The sequence below is a fragment of the Schistocerca cancellata genome, chromosome 12 (assembly GCF_023864275.1).
Source record: "Schistocerca cancellata isolate TAMUIC-IGC-003103 chromosome 12, iqSchCanc2.1, whole genome shotgun sequence".
Lineage (NCBI taxonomy): Eukaryota > Metazoa > Arthropoda > Insecta > Orthoptera > Acrididae > Schistocerca > Schistocerca cancellata.
The window spans coordinates 49,884,037-49,904,338 of record NC_064637.1 but is presented as its reverse complement, the minus strand read 5'-3'; the positions used below and the strand labels follow the sequence as shown (position 1 = coordinate 49,904,338).

Here is a 20,302-nt window from a genome sequence, read left to right as displayed (position 1 = left end):
TAATCTGCCGGACAGATTCGTGCTGGGGACCGGCACGCCTTCCCGCTCGGAAAGCAGCGCGTTAGACCACGCGGCTGTCCGAACAGGCTTCTTTTACCATCTTTGCATACTGGAGTTATCTGTTTTTTTTTTTTTTTTTTTTTTTTTTTTTTTTTTTTTTACCAGTCACTTGGGAATTTGTGCTGGGTGAGAGATTCACGATAAATGCGAGCTAGGTAAGGGGTCAGTGCTGCAGATTAGTTGTAAAATCGAACTGGGGTTCCATCCGGACCTGGTGAATTATTTGCTTTCATATCTTTCAGTTGTTTCTCCATGCCAGGTATGCTTATTACTAAGTTGTCCATACGGGAGTTTGTCCGATGGTCAAATGACGACATGTTTGTACGGTTGTCCTGTACGAGCGATTCTTTGAACGTGAAATTTAAAAGTTCGGCTTTCGTTTTGCTACCTTCAACAGCGACACGAGACTGGTCAATAAGGAGCTGAATGGAATCCTTAGACACCCTTAGCGATTTTACTTAACACTAGAATTTTCTCGGATTGGTTCAAATGGCTCTGAGCACTATAGGACTTAACACCTGTGGTCATCAGTCCCCTAGAACTTAGAACTACTTAAACCTAACTAACCTAAGGGCATCACACACATCCATGCCCGCGGCAGGATTCGAACCTGCGACCGTAGCAGTCGCGTGGTTCCGGACTGAGCGCCTAGAACTGCTAGACCACCGCGGCCGGCTTTTCTCGGATTCTCTGGTAGATATTTTGCTAAGGAGTGACGATGGTAGTAGTAGTATGCTTCGTCCACAGATTTTTCGCAGGCGTACCAGTGTCTACTAACCTTCGGCTGTCGTGATTTGTGCGTTCCTCTTTTGAACCTCGACTGCCCCAGCCTAGCTCTGCTTTCTTTCAGATTCTAGCAGTAGTGGTCGCGTGGATGACCAGTGTCCTTCAGGATGTAATAATGTTCCATAAACAATGCCGCTTGCGTAACTGAAAGCTACTAATGGCCAAAGCTGACGGATGAAGAGTTGACGCAAAGGTGTTGTAAACGGCGCGAGCTCAGTCACCCAGATGTCAGGTAAAACAGAGTGGGATAATCACGTTCGTCACACGTGTTCCCCGCGCGAACATCGTAGGGTTACTTCCAACATTTGCGAAAGATGGTGCCTCGTGTATAAACTACGTAACAATCGAACTAAAGCTGCAAAAGAGCACTTCGACGAAATCTGCGAGGAGGACAGCCTCATAGAACCAGCAGATCCACTTACATATTTATTCACCAAGTGACCGACACACATCGTTTATTCTCAGCTACAGTGAAGCGCCAAAGAAACTGGTATAGACATGCGTATTCAAATATAGAGATAGGCAGAACACGGCGCGCCTTCCGTATATGCCTCCCATCCCCAACGCGGATCCTCTACGATCTGATTCCTTGATTCCTTTCCCCCATCTGCTACTATTCCTTGAACATATCCACATACTCTACATCTCCCGCCGCCTTGAACCCTCGCACCCCCTGTTGCTCCTCTCCTCTCCAAACCCCGCTCTCTGCCCCATCTTTACCGCTTTGTCCCCCCTACCCTCCACCTCTACAGTCTTCATCTCCTTTCCCAAGGTGGCTTCCGTCGACTCCCCCTCCCCGATGATGCCCTCTCTCCCTCCATTTATCCCTCCTGTCAACTCTGATACTCACCTCCCCTCCTTTTCTCTGTCCTTTTCTCAGGCTGTCTCTCCCCCTTCCCCTTCCATCCTGTTTTTTTCCCGCCTACCCACTCTCTGCCACCCTTCTCTCCCCTTCGTCCTTTTGTGTTTCCTTCCTCCGCCTTTCCCCATTCTCTCTCGCGTCTGCCCTGCCCCCCTTATCTCTTCCTCCATCGATCCCCCCCCCCCTTGTTTTTCCTTCCTCCTCCCCTTTTTTCCCCTCATCACTCCAGGTACCCCCCTTCTGCCCATGGCTGTGGTGTGTCATCTTCCTGCCGACATTTTAGTACAGTGTTTCCAGTGAATGTTCAGTGTTTTGCATCTTTTCCGAAGTGTTCCGAATGGAAATCATACGATCGCTGGGTGTGAATTTTACATCTCTTGCGAACAGAAACCAGACTGTCACCGTGTTTTTTGATTGTCTGTCTACTATCTTACCTGTCTGCTTCCTATGTATTTTATTATCAGCGCCAACCCTTTGTTTTAAGTTTTAACTTTCCACAATTTTCCGCCGCTCTATCGCCTACTTTTATTGTTTCTTATCTTCTTCTAACGTTTTATAAATTCTGTAGTCTGAAGGGCAGCGTACTAAGCTGCTGCCAGCCCACCCCCTTGGGAGGGGGGGATCGAAATTCTATAAAGGAAGAAAAAAACACGACGCTGCCCTCGTCAATGATTCTATAAGACAACAAGTGTCTGGCACAGTTGTTAGATCGGTTACTGGTGCTACAATGGCAGGTTATCAAGATTTAAGTGAGTTTGCACGCGGTGTTATAGTCGACGCAAGAATGGCGCGACACAGCATCTCAGAGGTAGCAATGATGGCGTGATTTTCCCGTGCGACCATTTAACGTGTGTATCGTGAATATCAGGAATTCGGTAAAACAACAAATCTCCGACATCGCTGCGGCAAGAAAAAGATCCTGCACGAACGGTACCAACGACGGCTGAATAGAATCGTTCAGCGTGACAGAAATGCTACCCTTCGGCGAATTGCTGTAGATTTCAATGTTGGACCATCAACAAATGTCAGCGTGCGAACTGTTCAACGAAACATTACCGATATGGGTTTTCGCAGCCGAACGCCCCCTCGTGTACACTTGATGACGGCATGATACAAAGCTTTACGCCCCGCCTGGGCCCAACAACGGCAGCATTGGATTGTTGATGACTGGAAAAATGTTGTGTGGTTGGTCGAGTCTCGTTTCAAATGCTATCGAACAGATGGACGTGTACGGCTATGGAGACAGCCTCATGAATCCATGGACGCTGCATGTTCTCAGTGGACTGTTCAAGCTGATATATCTACATACGTCTCTGACAGGTGACACGTACGTAAGCCTCCTGTCTGATCACCTGCATCTATTCATGTCCATTGCGTATTCCGACGGATTTGGGCAATTCCAGCAGGACAATGCGGGAGCCCACACGTCCAGAGATGCTACAGAGTGGCTGCAGGAACACTCTTCGGAGTTTAAACACTTCCGCTGACCACCAGATTCCCCAGAAATGAACATAATTGAGCATATCTGGGATGCCTTGCAACGTGCTGTTCAGAAGAGATCGCCACCCCCTTGTACTGCTGTGGATTTACGGTCGGCCCTGCAGCATCCATGGTGTCACTTCCCTTCAGCACAGCTTCAGACAATAGTCGAGTCCATGCCATGTCGTGCTGCGGCACTTCTGCCTGCTCGAGGGGGCCCTACACGACATTAGGCAGGTGTACCAGTTTCATTGGCTCTTCAGTGTATAATGAGGTGGTGCTATCTAAGACACTGTACGGGAGCTCGGTCTGAGGTCTTGCCAGTCGAACACAAATTGGCCGTCTACGAGTTTTACCAAAATATGGTACTCATATTGATGCTTCGTGCCAGCTGCTATAACCGCATTGTTGACGCTGTCCTCCATATGGATCCAGTACTGGAAGCAGTTCGCAACCGGACGATGATCTCGTACACCAAAGTAGACGGTTTGCGTAGCTCGGTGTACCACATAAGAACTCTGGGTAGGACAATACCCCTCCAATGGTTATAAGTACCACATTCCTTGGTACTATGACATCCTTACCCATTCCGACAACTGGCGGTATCCAGAATGAGATTTTCACTCTGCAGCGGAGTGTGCGCTGATATGAAACTTCCTGGCAGATTAAAACTGTGTGCCCGACCGAGACTCGAACTCGGGACCTGTGCCTTCGCCCGCGAAGGCAAAAGTCCCGAGTTCGAGTCTCGGTCGGGCACACAGTTTTAATCTGCCAGGAAGTTTCAACTGGCGGTATCTTATGGTGTGATATACAGGCGCTAAGAAATTGACCCCAAACGTCTGTTCATAACAGAAGCCGAGTACCTAATTACGTTCCACCATGAAGTCTGGGCCGTAGTCGGCGTTGGCACTTCGATTTACCGTGTGTAAAAAAAAAAAAAAAAAAAAAAAAACTAAATGTAAAACATCAAATAAAGCAAAGTAGCCGTTGGGTACACGAATGTGTTGCCAGTGACCGCTTTTATAAATTGCTGTTTATTGGTTTTACAAATTTCAAACTCTTCCAATAAATGGAGGGCACCCCCTTTTTGCAGTCTGTGGAGAATACGCATACTTTCCTCAGTATTCCCTGTAGTATGACCGGCTTCTGCTAAGAGTAACCGAAACGTAGTCTTTTTACTTACCTGTAAATGCTCTTTAAACCGCGCATTACAAGAACGATCGGTTTGGCCGCTATAATACTTAAACACTATTATTACAACCGGCCCTGCATACACCGCAGCTGTCTAATTTGTCATGTGCACTTCTGGACTTAAGCGAAGTTGTACGGTGTAGTTAACTTGAAAATCACGCATCGATTTACATTTACGGTAGACATTTCTCCATTTTTTGGGACATATTGCCGTGAAACTGCACTGAGGTCCTTTTCATTCTATCTTTAATACTACAGTTTCCTGGCTGAGTGTGCATTTGTTTTTTGTTGCTTTAGCCTGTTGTACGGACCCATAACATCATTTACAGAAAAAAGCTTTTAATAAACTAATATAAAGTACGTTTTTATCTACTATAAATTTTCACTATTGTTCTATTTGTTCTATGTTTTCTATCGCATGTTAAATTCAGCTCTTTTGTATAACAACTGTGGCATATGTGAACGTAATGTAATGTATGTAGAATGTCTGGTCAGGTGTAAGAGAGGGTATTATAAAAGTAATGTTGCCAGGACAAATTAATAAATAAATCTTATTGACATTTATATGGAAATATTGTAATTTACGTTCATAGATCCTTGAACTCGAATGTTAGCAATTTTATTTTTATTGCTACTGTCGAGTTCATTGCTTTTATTTGTCTGTATTTTTGCTAAATATAATTTTAAAAAATAGATTTCAGTGAAACTAGATGTACTAGCTAGATAGCATAAGAGTACAAATGGCTCATCTGTTGTGGGTGCAACAATACGTTCACCACAGTCTCTAGTCGCTGGTTCTTACTAAAACATGGCTGTCACTATACTGTTAGAACTTTGTAGTTACATATCGAAATGAAAATGGATTAGCCAAACCATTCCTGTCCCGAAAAGGTATTTGAAGTGAAACATGGGGGTAGGACATCAAACGGATCGACCTGGAGCGGGAGAGACACCACAGGACATTTTAATTTCCACTGTCTATATTTTTACAAATACATTCATAACATTTTGTCAGGATGACCAGGAAGGATTCAGGATTCACACTCATAGCAATGCAAGTTCAACAACATAACAAAATAAATTTTTTTACGTGTGAAATTTCATCATTTTTTTCACTTACTATTGGCTGCATTTGTTGCTATACGTACACTTTCCTTCATAAGTAAGAGAGGGTCTTCGATGAATTTTGCACAGCATACAAGCCATACTTACAGGTGCATGAAACTCTAGAATTGTCCAACTCTATTAAAAACTGTAGTAAAAATTGTGATAAAAAACTGTAAAATTTGAGTTTTTTCTAAACATGAAGTTTAAAATGTCACAGCTCATTCATTTTTTCATAAATTAAACAAATCCTGGAGTTTCGTACACCACTAAGTATGGTTTGTAAGCTGTGCAAAATTCATCAAAGAATCTCTCTTAGTTATGAAGAAAAATGTACATATAGCAACAAATGCAGAGAATAGTAAGTGAAAAAATGATGAAATTTCACATGTGAAAGAAATTATTTAGCTATGTTTTAGAGCTTCCACTGCCATGAGTGTGAATCCTGAATCCTTCCTGGTCATGCTGACAAAGTTTTATGGATTTATTTGTAAAAGTATAAACAGTGCAAATTAAAATGTCCTGTGGTGCCTCTCCTGCTCCAAATCGGCCCGTTTGATGCCCTTCGCCCCTTAAGCGAGAGGACCAGCATGTGGATATTTTTGCAGCACCTGCTCGTTCACACAGCAAGTCGTGTACACAGAGACGCCAGAACGAACGTAGCACCAACTACTATGATACTTGTGGTTGGGCTGCCAACACTGCAAGCTGAGCTGTTGCAGCCTGCCTCATGCAGGCCACCGCAAGAGGCGGGGCAGTCGTCCACAACGGCACGCCTCTGCCTCCTGACGACGTACGATGGGAAGGATGCCGAAACGTCAAATGTCACACGCCTAGAATGAGGCACAGTGCCCGAAACTTCTGCTGTCAGGTAATGTTCTCCACTGACCAGGGAGGCCCAGACGCTCCTGGGACTCCTCCTCAGGGTGTTTCTGCGTGTCCCGTTCCTCTTGCAGACGGTGGCCCCGCTTTCGGCGCCGGCAGCGTTGAACGCTGTGCCATACGGACAGAAGACGATCTTCTTGCCGTCCCTCTTCGTCCTGGAAACGGCATTCTTCGCGCTGTCGTCCACCTCACTACCCACTGCTGGTGCGGCTGTAGAGGACGCAGAACCCCCAACTCCAGCCTCGCTCCCGGCGGGGTCGCCACTTGCGCTGACGCTGGACTGAATGCCCGCCATGTTGGTGGCATTACCAGTTGTCACGCCAGTGTCCTCCATTTCCCCGGCGCTCGCGGAGCCCTTCTTCTTTCCCTTAGCCGCCCTCGGCTTGGTGATGATGCCCTCTATCCTGATCTGCGGCATCTTTGGAGGTGTGAACAGCCTGACGAATTTCGCGGAGCAGCTGCAGGGGCTGCCTTCCAGCTCGAGCGACTGCAGCGACCGCGGCCGCATGTTCGGCCAAGTAAGGGCCGAGATTTTGTTCCCTTCGAGGTGGAGAACCTGCAAAGGAGCAGCAGTGGTGTCAGAGCAAAATCGTTGCTGCACCTACAAATACATGGTGACTTTGGTAAATGTAGTCAAATTGCAGGGAAGTGTCTGTGAGAGAACATGCAACAAAAACGCTACAGGACTATGCGGCCAGAAATAGCGGGTGATCAAAACGTCAGTATACATTTGAAAACTTAATAAACCACGAAAAAATTTAGATATGGAGGTAAAAATTGACACATATGCTTGGAATGACATGGGGTTTTACTAGAACAAAAAAAAAACCAAGTTCACAAAATGTCTGACAGATGGCGCTGGACAGCAAAATGTCAATAACTGCTACCGTGATGGGTGAGAGGTACGCCGATATGTTACAGAATCGCATCATCCCCAGCCTGGCTGATAAACACCTGCTGGAACGTACTATGTTCATGCAGGATGGCGCTCCACCCCATATTGCTAGACGCGTGAAAGATCTCTTGCGCGCGTCGTTTGGTGATGATCGTGTGCGCAGCCGCCACTTTCGTCATGCTTGGCCTCCCAGGTCCCCAGACCACAGTCCGTGCGATTATTGGCTTTGGGGTTCCCTGAAGTCGCAAGTGTATCGTGATCCACTGACATCTCTAGGGATGCTGAAAGACAACATCTGACGCCAATGCCTCACCATAACTCCGGACATGCTTTACAGTGCTGTTCACAACATTATTCCTCGACTACAGCTATTGTTGAGGAACGATGGTGGACATATTGAGCAATTCCTGTAAAGAACATCATCTTTGCTTTGTCTTACTTTCTTATGCTAATTATTGCTATTGTGATCAGAAGCGCCATCTGTCGGACATTTTTGAACTTTTTGTATTTTTTTGGTTTTAATAAAACCCTATTTCATTCCAAGCATATGTGTCAATTTGTACCTCTCTATCTACATTATTCTGTGATTTATTTAGTTTTCAAATTTATACAGATTTCTTGATCACCCGGTATTTTCTAACAAAGGTGCATTCACTTGGAAGTGGAGACCTCAGATCTTTGACAGTAATCCCAGTATCACCAGGGTTGGTTGGTTGATTTGGAGGAAGGGGACCAAACAGTTAGGTCATCAGTCCCTTCAGATAAGGTAAGGATAGGGAAGGAAGTTGGCTGTACCCTTTCAAACGAACAGCCTGAAGAGAATTAGGGAAATCATGGAAAACCTAAATCACGATGGCAGGACATGGGTTTGAACCATCATCCTTCCGAATGTGAGTCCAGTGTGATAACCACTGTGCCACCTGAGCCGTGGTAAAATTTGCTGTTTTGAAGAGTATGCCGCAGCGCGTAGTGTGAAGCAGTCGCTCTCTGTTTCTGGCGGTGGCGCCGCTGTGGCAATCGCAGCTTTGGTGTCTCCCTCTGGTGGGAAAGGGGAAAAGTAGCCTGTACACGTGCATTTAAGGGGCGCTATGAGCTCGCTAGGGGGGTAGTCTGGTCAGTTGGTCAGCCGAGTCAGTGTGGGGCAGTCAGTGTCTGTCTGTCATTCGGAGTGCTAGTAGGTCTGTCGTTTGGTACAAACTTTAAAGCCGGCAAAATGAGAGTCTTGCCACTCCACCAGTAATAGAACTTAGCTAGTGGTCTCCCAGTCGGGCCAGAGTTCCTGCATCTGAGTCTGCGAGTTAGGCCGCCAGTCTGCTCGAGTTGCTCAGGCAACGGTCATTGGCGGTTGGATCGATCGGTTGGTCGGTCGCGCACTGAGACACAGGATGACTTGTCCGTCTTGGGCGTCGGCGCATGTGAGGTCGCCACGTGAGTCCAGTGGGCCGCGCCGTATAGCGAGGGGTAGTGGATTCGCGGCCGACACGAGAGCAACAGAGACAAACCACGACACCGGTCTGGCCGGTGCGGGCTGCGACGCCGTGAGACGGGAGATCGGCGCGCCTTCCTGCGTCCGTTGCAGCGGCTGGCAGCGGACGGTTCTGGAGAGCGTTGGGGGTGCTGCGCCGGGTCTTCGCCAGAAATCGCAGTTTATTAGAAGTTAAGTGGTTCGTGATATGTTGTTTCATTTACTTGTTAAATTCTACTCGTGTTCTTGGTCAGTCTGTCGTCCCCAGCTTGCTCGTCTGTCTTTCGTCCGCATTTGTTAGACAGTTAGTGTCTGTCTGTCTGTCGGTCTGCCGTATGTTAATAGTTGCCTCTGTCATGTTTGTAGGACTCGGTGTTAACGCATTTATTGCTAAAGGTGTAAAGGCCGAATTCCTGAAATTTGCTTTTATCTTGCCCATCATCTTGAGAGGCGGTATATCTGCAATGTAGAGCATGTTTGTACATTTTATGTAAGACTGCATTTCATGGGTTTTTATTTGAATGGTCATTTTAGTATATAAAGTTGCCACCCTTCCACCATAAGAGTTTTCTTTTAAAAACACGTTGCGATTTAGGTGGCAAGTAATTTTTTATTAATGTGAGTGTTTTGTACCACTTCCATCCCACCTACGGGGTCCATAGTTTATGTGTTTGTGTGAGGTGTAAAAAACTTTTAGTTTAAAGTAATCTGGCGTGTTGCGGATTTGCACCAGTGTAGTTTTTCAGAGGTTTTTGTGAGCGGTCGTGACTACGGCAGTGTTAAAAGGGTACGGCAAGGTTCTCAGGCCGAAAGCTCATACTGTAAAAAAAAAAATTGTTATTTCTTCCTCTGAATTAATTGTAACTTGATATTAGAGGGTGCTTTGTGTTAGAATTTTTAAATCTGTTTCTTTAAGGGGTTTTTAGGAATAAAATTTCCATTTGTTGAAATTTAATTTGTTTTCTTCAGTTACCCACTGGCAACTACTTCCACGCTCACATAGTGTGATTAAATGTGTTAATGTTCTTGATGAATCGCTAGTAAGTAAAGTAAATTCTTAAAGAAAAGGTTTTAAAAGTAAATTCACGGTCCACCACCCTGCTCGGTGCCAGGTACATGACACACCACGATGTGGTTTGCCAGATGACTGTACGAAACATTCTCCTAGAGGTTTCTACTACTAGTATCACTTACAATGCCTGCTGTCCTTATTACCTGTGGATTTGTTTCTAGAGCGACGATTCTGTTGCTGATTGGTCGCACAGGGCACCACACTGCTGAGCTTTGGCAGCTGTGGTACTGACAGATGAGGCTACCTTCATCAGACGTGGAGTCATTAATGTTCACAACACCCAGCTGTAGGCTACCGATAATCCCCACAGTATGGTGGGCACAAACGATCAACTCTGGTTCTGTTCTGGCATAAGGTCAGGTGCCGACTCACCAGTCGGGAATGTTAGAGCAGAGAGGGCTGTGAAGAAGACGTCAGCTAGTAGCTGCTGACTGACCCCTTTCTAGGACGACAACGCAACAGCAGCGGCCTCTAGCTGAAGAGAACATAAGCTCTCGATCCCAACTTGTCGCAGCCCAGTTCGACAGAAGCGCCAAGACCAGCGACCTGGACAGAAGCACCCACTGTACGAGGTGCATTCAAGTTCTAAGGCCTCCAATTTTTTTTCTCCAGACTGGAAAGAGATAGAAACATGCGCATTGTTTTAAAATGAGGCCGCGTTCATTGTCAATATGACCCAGAGATAGCACCACCGTACGACAGATGGAATTTTACTGCCAGCGACGAGAATGAGAACTGTTTTAAATACTTAAAATGGCGACGTTTTCCTTACTTGAACAGCGTGCAATCATTCGTTTTCTGAATTTGGGTGGTGTGAAACCAATTGAAATTCATCGACAGTTGAAGGAGACATGTGTTGATGGAGTTATGGATGCGTCGAAAGTGTGTTCGTGGGTGCGACAGTTTAATGAAGGCAGAACATCGTGTGACAACAAACCGAAACAACCTCGGGCTCGCACAACCCGGTCTGAAGACACGATCGAGAAAGTGGAGAGAATTGTTTTGGGGGATCGCCGAATGGCTGTTGAACAGATCGCCTCCAGAGTTGGCATTTCTCTGGGTTCTGTGCACACAATCCTGCATGACGACCTGAAAATGCGAAAAGTGTCATCCAGGTGGGTGGCACGAATGTTGACGTACGACCACACGGCTGCCCGTGTAGCATGTTGCCACGCAATGTTGACGCGCGACGACAGCATGAATGGGACTTTCTTTTCGTCGGTTGTGACAATGGATGACATATGGATGCCAGTTTTCAATCCAGAAACAAAGCACAAGTCAGCTCAATGGAAGCACACAGATTCACCGCCACCAAAAAAATTTCAGGTAACCGCCAGTGCTGAAAAAATGATGGTGTCCATGTTCTGGGACAGCGAGGGCGTAATCCTTACCCATTGCGTTTCCTACGGTAACAGGTGCATCCTACGAAAATGTTTTGAGGAACAAATTCCTTCCTGCACTGCAACAAAAAAGTCCGGGAATGGCTGTGCGTGTGCTGTTTCACCAAGACAACGCACCCGCACATCGAGCTAACGTTACGCAACTGTTTCTTCGTGATAACAACTTTGAAGTGATTCCTCATGCTCCCTACTCACCTGACCTGGCTCCTAGTGACTTTTGGCTTTTTCCAACAATCAAAGACACTCTCCGTGGCCGCACATTCACCAGCCGTGCTGCTATTGCCTCAGCGATTTTCCAGTGGTCAAAACAGACTCCTAAAGAAGCCTTTGCCGCTGCCATGGAATCATGGCGTCAGCGTTGTGAAAAATGTGTACGTCTGCAGGGCGGTTACGTCGAGAAGTAACGACAGTTTCATCGATTTCGGGTGAGTAGTTAATTAGAAAAAAAATCGGAGGCCTTAGAACGTGAATGCACCTCGTACTACTCCACTATTGGAATCGTTATACTGAAGGACACTGATTATATTGCATGTCACCCTTTGCCTGAAACGCATCTATGTATTTCTCAAATTTAAGTGTTGTCATTTATTTTCTGTAATAATGTTCCCACGAAATGACCATAGTGAGAAAATACGAGATCTTAAAGCCACATGCCAATCGCAAGTGAACAGGGTAGGGGGCAGCAGTTAGTCGTGCTAGAAGTACCCTCCGTCAGAAGTAGGTGTTTCACATGATAGTGCTGCGCCCTTGACTGTAGAGTGAAGACGTAGAAGCAGAACATTCCCACTTGCCTGGTGTTCTTACGTGCGTTTTCAGTGAGACCTACGTTGTCAAAGACCTTTGATCTCCACCATCAGATGGGTGCGTCACACTTGGGATACACTGAATCTTTTTGCTCCTTATTCTGCCAGGCATCATTTCCTGCAGTTTTTCCTCATTGACAAAACCACCTTGTATACCTTTACGTACATTTGGTCTCTTGAAATCACTACAGTGTCTACATCAGAGAGTATTTTTGACTGCATCATGCATGTAGGCACAACAAACATTAAAAATTAGTCGATCCTGGGAGACATCGCGCTAATGAGGTGCAGAATCTCCACTAGGCTGGGGGAAGGCCTTCGTTAACTGGACATGGGAGTCACTGACTCTTCCTCAAGTATTGCATAGACAGCTGTATGCCTCATTAATGACTAGCTTCTGCAGATCCGCCAGACTGTGGGTATGCTCAAAGCCGATAATCGCCTGTCGTATAATTTACCTTTATACGGCTTATGAGTCGCTGAGTGTTGTGCAAAGACACTGTGCACAAGTTACGCCTGATAGGGACGCTAGAGTCTTCGGCTGTGTACGGAAAGTCTGTTTATACGTTGTACTTTGGAGGCGCTTTTCTGCTGATCAGGCCCATGACAACACGGCAGAGTGTTGAGCTAGTGTTGCCATGTGTACAGAGGCAAAGATAGATTGGGCTAGATGTACCGCTTGGGCGCTGACTCCACTACAGGGTTCATTTTGATGGGCAATTCTACCACGGCTGATAAAAATCTGGGTATTTAAAAACTGTCAATCCCGTGGGTAAAATTGGGTTTTTATGGGTTTTATAGAGGATTTTGATTTTGGGATTCTTTTCGTATTGACTATGAAACAGTTCAATTTAAATACCTAGATTTTCGGGAACGTTTCATTTTTAATTCCGAAGTTGAATAAGAAATTGAAGAAGGAATGTTTTTGTTAAACATAAGTACAAATTAACAATGTTCTGATTTCTCCTTCAGTTGTACCGTCAAACTTCGCTTCCTGCTAAATTTTATTATTGTAGATCAACGGGAAATACCTTGTAAGTTTTGACGAGTAAGTTTGCAAGCATCAAAATATGTGAATAAATTGCGGTACCTTTTGATTGCATTTACTTAGAAACTTAAGTCTTTTACAGCACCCAGGCACCATGGACTTCCCTATGTGACGTAAATTGTGATACGTCTACCCATTCCCGAGAAAAGAGACGTCTTAACAGATGGATGCCCAGACAAATGGACAAGAAATGAGAAAAGAAATATCTTTTTCGCGTTGTATAATTACAGAGTAATCCTTTTCGGATATATTCCTTTACTTTCACTCTTAAATTTCGTTTCTTGCCGAATTTTTTCATTCTACATTAAATGGAACTACACTACAGACTGTAATGAGTGACTTTGTGAGTTTCTAAATATGTTATCGACGGATAGACAGACAGTCGTTTGACAAATCACCAAAAAAATTTTTGTGTGTTATACGAGGGTGAGTCAAATGAAACCTTAAACTTGTAATAACAAATCGAAATTTCGCGCCGTTATCCTGTAAGTTGGTAAGCGTGCTACAAACATCGTGCAGAATGGCCTGTAGGTGGCAGCATAGTGCAGATGCACACATACTGTCGCAGTATCAGTATAAAGATGGCCGCCCCACTTGTGACTTGCACCAGGGAAGAACAGCGTTCTGTTATTCCGTTTTGCTGATAGCTTCCTTGCAAGAATCGTTACTGGGGACGAAACCTGGGTTCGCTTCCACCAACCGGAAACGAAGAGAGCGAGCAAGGAATGGCGCCATTCCTCATCACCAAAACCAAAGAAGTTTCGAACAGAACCATCAGCAGGGAAGGTTATGCTGACTCTCTTTTGGGACGAAAAAGGCGTCATTTTGGAGCATTTCTTGCCTAGACGGAACACTGTCACCAGAGCATCGTACACAGATCTCCTAAAAAATCGTCTGCGGCCTGCAATCAAATCAAAGCGACGCGGATTGCTGTCAGCAGGTGTCCTTTTGCAACATGACAATGCAAGGCCCCACACTGCCCGTACAACAGTTGCAACAATCACAGACCTGCATTTTGAGTGTCTTCCTCGTCCGCAGCTCATGGTCGTGCGGTAGCGTTCTCGCTTCCCGCGCCCGGTTTTCCGGGTTCGATTCCCGGCGGGGTCAGGGATTTTCTCTGCCTCGTGATGACTGGGTGTTGTGTGATGTCCTTAGGTTAGTTAGGTTTAAGTAGTTCTAAGTTCTAGGGCACTGATGACCATAGATGTTAAGTCCCATAGTGCTCAGAACCATTTGTCTTCCTCATCCACCATACTCACCAGACCTTGCCCCAAGTGATTTCCATATGTTTGGATCACTCAAAGACGCAATGGGAGGAAAGAAGTTCCGTTCTGATGAAGAGGTACGCCAAGCGGTGCATGAGTGGTTGCGCGGACTACCAAAAGAATTTTTTTCTAAAGGAATTTATGCACTTTGTAAGCGCTGGAGGACTTGCATTATGTTGAAAAGTGATATAGCTTTGTACCACTTCTACACAATAAATAATATTTAAAAAATATTTAAGGTTTTCATTTGACTCACCCTCGTAATTACAAATTAACAATTTTCGGATTTGTTTCCTTTAGTTTTACTGTGACATCGTGTTTCTTCCTAAATTTCATGATTCTGGGTCACTGAAAAGTACCCTGTAAGTCTGATGGGTAGGTTCAGAGTATCTAAGTATGTGACATAAATGTCCGTATCTTTTGATTGCATTGACTTATAGCTTCAATTGTGTTACATCGCAAAGCTACTGTACACCTTAATATACAACACAAATTTCTACCTGATACATCTAAACACTCCTGAGAAAAAGGGTATTTAACAGTCTGACGGAGAGACAGACATATAGACAGCAATATGATCTTGCAAGGATTCTGTTTTTACCGGTGCAGGCACGGAACTCTAAACAGGGTTGGTGAATTTCACCTTCAAAATAGTTGCAGTTGGGACTAAGATCGGAGTTTTTAGCGGGCCAGTCCATGTTCCTTATGATGCCTGAAACGAGGGACGAGTATCTGCAGCTGAGTCACCTTGAAGAGCGGTAGTATTGATGGAAAATTCGTCAAGAAGATGTCAAAGGACGACCAGCACGTGATCAGCAAGAAAACCTGAAATGAACACCCCCGAAACATTTATGGCCAGTGGTTAGCACACTGGACTCGCATTCGGGAGGACGACGGTTCGATCCCGTCTCCCGCCATTCTGATTTAGGTTTTCCGTGATTTCCCTAAATCGCTTCAGGCAAATGCCGGGATGGTTCCTTTGAAAGGGCACGGCCGATTTCCTTCCCCATCCTTCCCTCACCCGAGCTTGCGCTCCGTCTCTAATGACCTCGTTGTCGACGGGACGTTAAACACTAATCTCTTCCTCCATTTATGGCCGTGGCGAAGAGAGATTGCTCGCGCCTCTCTGCCGTCTCTTTCTGCTAGGCTGCTGCGCCGAAAAAACAGAAAAATATGGCTTCTCGTAAACCGAATTGAGCAGTGAATTTAATTTCCAGCTTGACCGCTCGCGACATGCAGAATTAGATATGCATCTTGTAAGTAGTAATCCGAATTATGAACACAACATCTCAGTTACGCATCCGTTATGTTAATTAGTTGGTGTAAGAAGCATAGTGGACAATGCCGCTTATTACAATATGAAATGAAGAATAGGGATTGCATGGAAATTAATGATCTGGATACTGAAAATCTCTTCGACAATATTACTTAAAAACACTACTGGCCATTAAAATTGCTACACCAAGAAGAAATGCAGATGATAAACGGGTATTCATTGGACAAATATGTTATACTAGAACTGACATGTGATTACATTTTCACGCAATTTGGCTGCATAGATTTTGAGAAATCAGTACACAGAACACCCACCTCTGACCCTAATAGCGGCCTTGATACGCCTGGGCATTGAGTCAAACAGAGCTTGGATGGCGTGTACAGGTACAGCTGCCCGTGCAGCTTCAACACGATACCACAGTTCATCAAGAGTAGTGACTGGCGTATTGTGGCGAGCCAGTTGCTCGGCCATAATTGACCAGACGTTTTCAATTGGTGAGAGATCTGGAGAATGTGCTGGCCAAGGCAGCAGTCGAACATTTTCTGTATCCAGAAAGGCCCGTAGAGTACCTGCAACATGTGGTCGTGCATTATCCTGCTGAAATGTAGGGTTTCGCAGGGATCGAATGAAGGGTACAGCCACGGATCGTAACACATCTGAAATGTAACGTCCACTGTTCAAAGTGCCATCAATGCGAACAAGAGGTGACCGACACGTGTAACCACGATGACGAATACACGCTTCCAATGTGCGTTCACCGCGATGTCGCGAAACAAAAATGTGACCATCATGATGCTGTAAACTGAACTTGGATTCATCCAAAAAAATGACGTTTTGCCATTCGTGCACCCAGGTTCGTCGTTGAGTACACCATCGCAGGCGCTCCTGTCTGTCATGGAGCGTCAAGGGTAGTCGCAGCCACGGTGTCACTAGGCAACGCCGGTCAACTGCTGTTTGTGTATGAGAAATCGGTTGGAAACATTCGTCATGTCAGCACGTTGTAGGTGTCGCCACCGGTGCCAAACTTGTGTGAATGCTCTGAAAAGGTAATCTTTGCATATCACAGCATCTTCGTCCTGTCGGTTAAATTCCGCGTATGTAGCGCGTCATCTTCGCGGTGTAGCAATTTTAATGGGCAGTAGTGTATAAAGTTTTCTTCTTCTCTTTCTGTATCTTTCCTTTAGAAATGAAGCCTTTGGAATTACTTGCAGTTACGTTCCCTCTGCCCTTTACTCTACACCTATATCTACATCTACATCTACATCTATATCCATACTCCGCAATCCACCATACGGTGCTTGGCGGAGGGTACCTCGTACCACAACTAGCATCTTCTCTCCCTGTTCCACTCCCAAACAAAACGAGGGCAAAATGACTGCCTATATGCCTCTGTACGAGCCCTAATCTCTCTGATCTTATCTTTGTGGTCTTTCCGCAAAATATAAGTTGGCAGCAGTAACATTGTACTGCAGTCAGCCTCAAATGCCGGTTCTCTAAATTTCCTCTGTAGCGATTCACGAAAAGAACGCCTTCTTTCCTCTAGAGACTCGCACCCGAGTTCCTGAAGCATTTCAGTAACTCTTAGGTGATGATCAAACCTACCAGTAACAATTCTAGCAGCCCGCCTCTGAATTGCTTCTATGTCCTCCCTCAATCCGACCTGATAGGGATCCCCAACGCTCGAGCAGTACTCAAGAATAGGTCGTATTAATCCTGTCCAAGTCATCTTGTATCGCCCTACAGTCACTCAACGACGACACCTTCCCGTACTCCATAGCATCATCAGTAAACTGCCGCACATTGCTATCCACCCTATCCAAAAGATCATTTATGTAGATAGAAAACAACAGCGGACCAACCACACTTCCCTGGGGCACTCCAGATGATACCCTCACCTACGATGAACACTCACCATCGAGGTCAACGTACTGGGTTCTATTACTTAAGAAGTCTTCGAGCCACTCATATATTTGGGATCCAATCCCATATGCTCGTACCTTAGTTAGGAGTCTACAGTGGGGCACAGAGTCAAACGCTTTCCGGAAGTCAAGGATTAAAGCATCCGTCTGATACCCTTCATCGTTGGTTCACAAGATATCATGCAAAAAAACGCGAGTTGCGTTTCGCAGGAGCGATGCTTTCTAAAGCCGTGCTGATGCATGTAAAGCAACTTCTCTGTCTCAAGGAAATTAATTATATTCGAACTGATAAAATGTTCGAGAATCCTGCAACAAACCTATGTCAAGGATATTGGTCTGTAATTTTGAGGATCGGTCCTTCTACCATTCTTATATACAGGCGTCACCTGCGCTTTTTTCCAGTCGCTCGGAACTTTATTGAGCGACTGAAATAGCTAGCGGTTTCTACTACTTTCTCATGCACAGTGATTAATGCGATTTTTGCTTCCTGTGGTGTCACCGCCAGACACCACACTTGCTAGGTGGTAGCCTTTAAATCGGCCGCGGTCCGTTGGTATACGTCGGACCCGCGTGTCGCCACTATCAGTGATTGCAGACCGAGCGCCGCCACACGGCAGGTCTAGAGAGACTTCCTAGCACTCGCCCCAGTTGTACAGCCGACTTTGCTAGCGATGGTTCACTGACAAATTACGCTCTCATTTGCCGAGACGATAGTTAGCATAGCCTTCAGCTACGTCATTTGCTACGACGTAGCAAGGCGCCACTACCAGTTACTATTGATGCTGTAAGACATGTACCGTCAAGAGCGATGTTCACCAATTATGGATTAAAGTTAAGTATTCCAGAAGATACGTACGTTTTTTGCTAGTCTCAATTCCTTGTCCTGTTCCAGGCCTCACGCCAGCCTGCGTGAGTTTAAACGCGTGCCTTTCGGCTTCCTCATAGTGGGTTGGCTGTCTTGACAATCCACAACACTTCCTCTTCTGCCATAAGTTTATACGCGACTATGAAGGACTTTCGCGCCACCTTCAGTGCTGTTCGCGCCAAAGCAAAGAGAGATCATCATCAGTCCCCCAGAACTTGGAACTACTTAAAGCTAACTAACCTAAAGACATCACAAACATCCATGCCCAAGGCAGGAGTCGAACCTGCGACAGTAGCCGTCACGCGGTTCCAGGCTGAAGCGCCTAGAACCGCTTGGCCACAACGGTCGGCGACCTTGTGTTCAGTAATCCCTGTATCCGTCATGACGCTCTCTATTAGATCAGGATTATTTGTGGCTACGAGGTCCTGTGTATTTTCGTAACCATTTACAATTCGTGTGGGTTCATGAACTAATTGTTCAAAGTAATTCTCAGAGAAAGCATTTACTACAATTTCGGAAGATGTTTCCTATCTACCACCGGATTTGAACATTTATTTTCGCCAACAAATCGAGGGTAGATTGAAGTCTCCACCAATTATAACTGTATGAGTGGGGTACTTTTTTGTATTGGGATTCAAGTTTTATTTGAACCGTTCAGCTATAATATCATCTGAGACGGGGGGTCTGTAGACCTGCGTGACCTGGCTGCGATGATTACAGACGCCTCGCCAAACGACTTACCGCGCTATTGTTAACTGCTGGGTCTCCATAGACTTTCTGCAAGCACCTATGAATATCCGCGATATTCTAGTTTTCCACGAAAAGAAAGCCAACGTCAGATCTCTGCATGGAACACAGATACATTACAGACGGCATTTTAAAGGCTTTTTATAGCGCCGCCATCTGTCGGAACTTCATGGAACTACAGGGGCTGCAGAGGTATAATTCCACGATGTATCATAACAAATACCGTCTTTTTTCAACCAAAACTGGCCGAGATATGAAATATGATGCATTACTTATTGAATGCTCATCGTAGGAAACGATTACGTGTTATCCACTGCATTACAGCGTAAAACAAATAGAACTCTCGCACAACAGATTTATTAATAATAACTTCCATTGTTTTCGGAACACACCCAATCTATTTATGATCAGTCGTTCCTAACACAACAGACAGTTCCTGTGGCCGCGTTTAATGCGTTCATAACACACGTTTAAATAATGTTCTTTGCACTTCATTGGTTTTTCCTAATTAAACCAAACACATACCGGAGCTGTGCAGTTATCCGTTTTCATGTTGTGGGATCTACAGTAAAATTACCTGCTCGTTCGCGCCAAAGCAAAGAGAGATCAGTGAGAACTCCGGAAGTGCGCAGGTTAGCCAGCAGGCGACTGCCAGCTAAGGCGGCCTCCCCTTTGGAACAGAGGGGTGGACTCGCCCAGTAGTGACGGCGAGGGGACGTTCCTGCGCACTCCTCATACGAGCCACTGCACATCTGAAGGTCTTGTCCAGCCAGAAACGCACTCTAGTAAGTATATTTCGCTAAAAGGTCAAGGAATGTACCTGTAAAGAGTTCCACGCAGGTTCCAACAGGCGCCGGCAGAGGCGCGTCAGCTGGTTGTGGGACAGGTCCAGCGATCGCAGCGCCGTGTTGTGGCCGAGAGTGGAGTCAGCAGGAGGCTCTTCCATCAGGTTGTGTGACAGGTCGAGGAGCCTGCGAAGTGGAAGGAGATCGGCAGTTATTCACTGTACGGTCACACATGTGAAAGAGCAAAATTCAAAACTGCTCTGCCAGGTACACGTATGGCATTGCTATCGAAGCATTACTCTTTTTATGCGCAGTAAATACACTCGTACTCTGAAACTGTATCATTCACTGTTTTGCACAGTTTGGTGCCAATGTAAATTCGTCCAAAACTGAGA

General features: G+C 45.6%; 1 protein-coding gene across 1 annotated transcript in view; it reads right to left on the bottom strand.

The window, feature by feature from the left end:
- Positions 1 to 4,944: 4,944 nt before the first annotated feature.
- Positions 4,945 to 20,302, bottom strand: part of LOC126109443 (insulin-like growth factor-binding protein complex acid labile subunit) — a gene marked incomplete at its 5' end in the record, with an annotated part of 81,423 nt that continues 66,065 nt past the window's right edge. Inside the window, 2 exons of the mRNA XM_049914474.1 lie at positions 4,945 to 6,923; positions 19,943 to 20,093. Of these exons, the coding sequence (XP_049770431.1) occupies positions 6,102 to 6,923; positions 19,943 to 20,093 (973 nt within the window). The remainder of the gene's footprint in view (positions 6,924 to 19,942; positions 20,094 to 20,302) is intronic.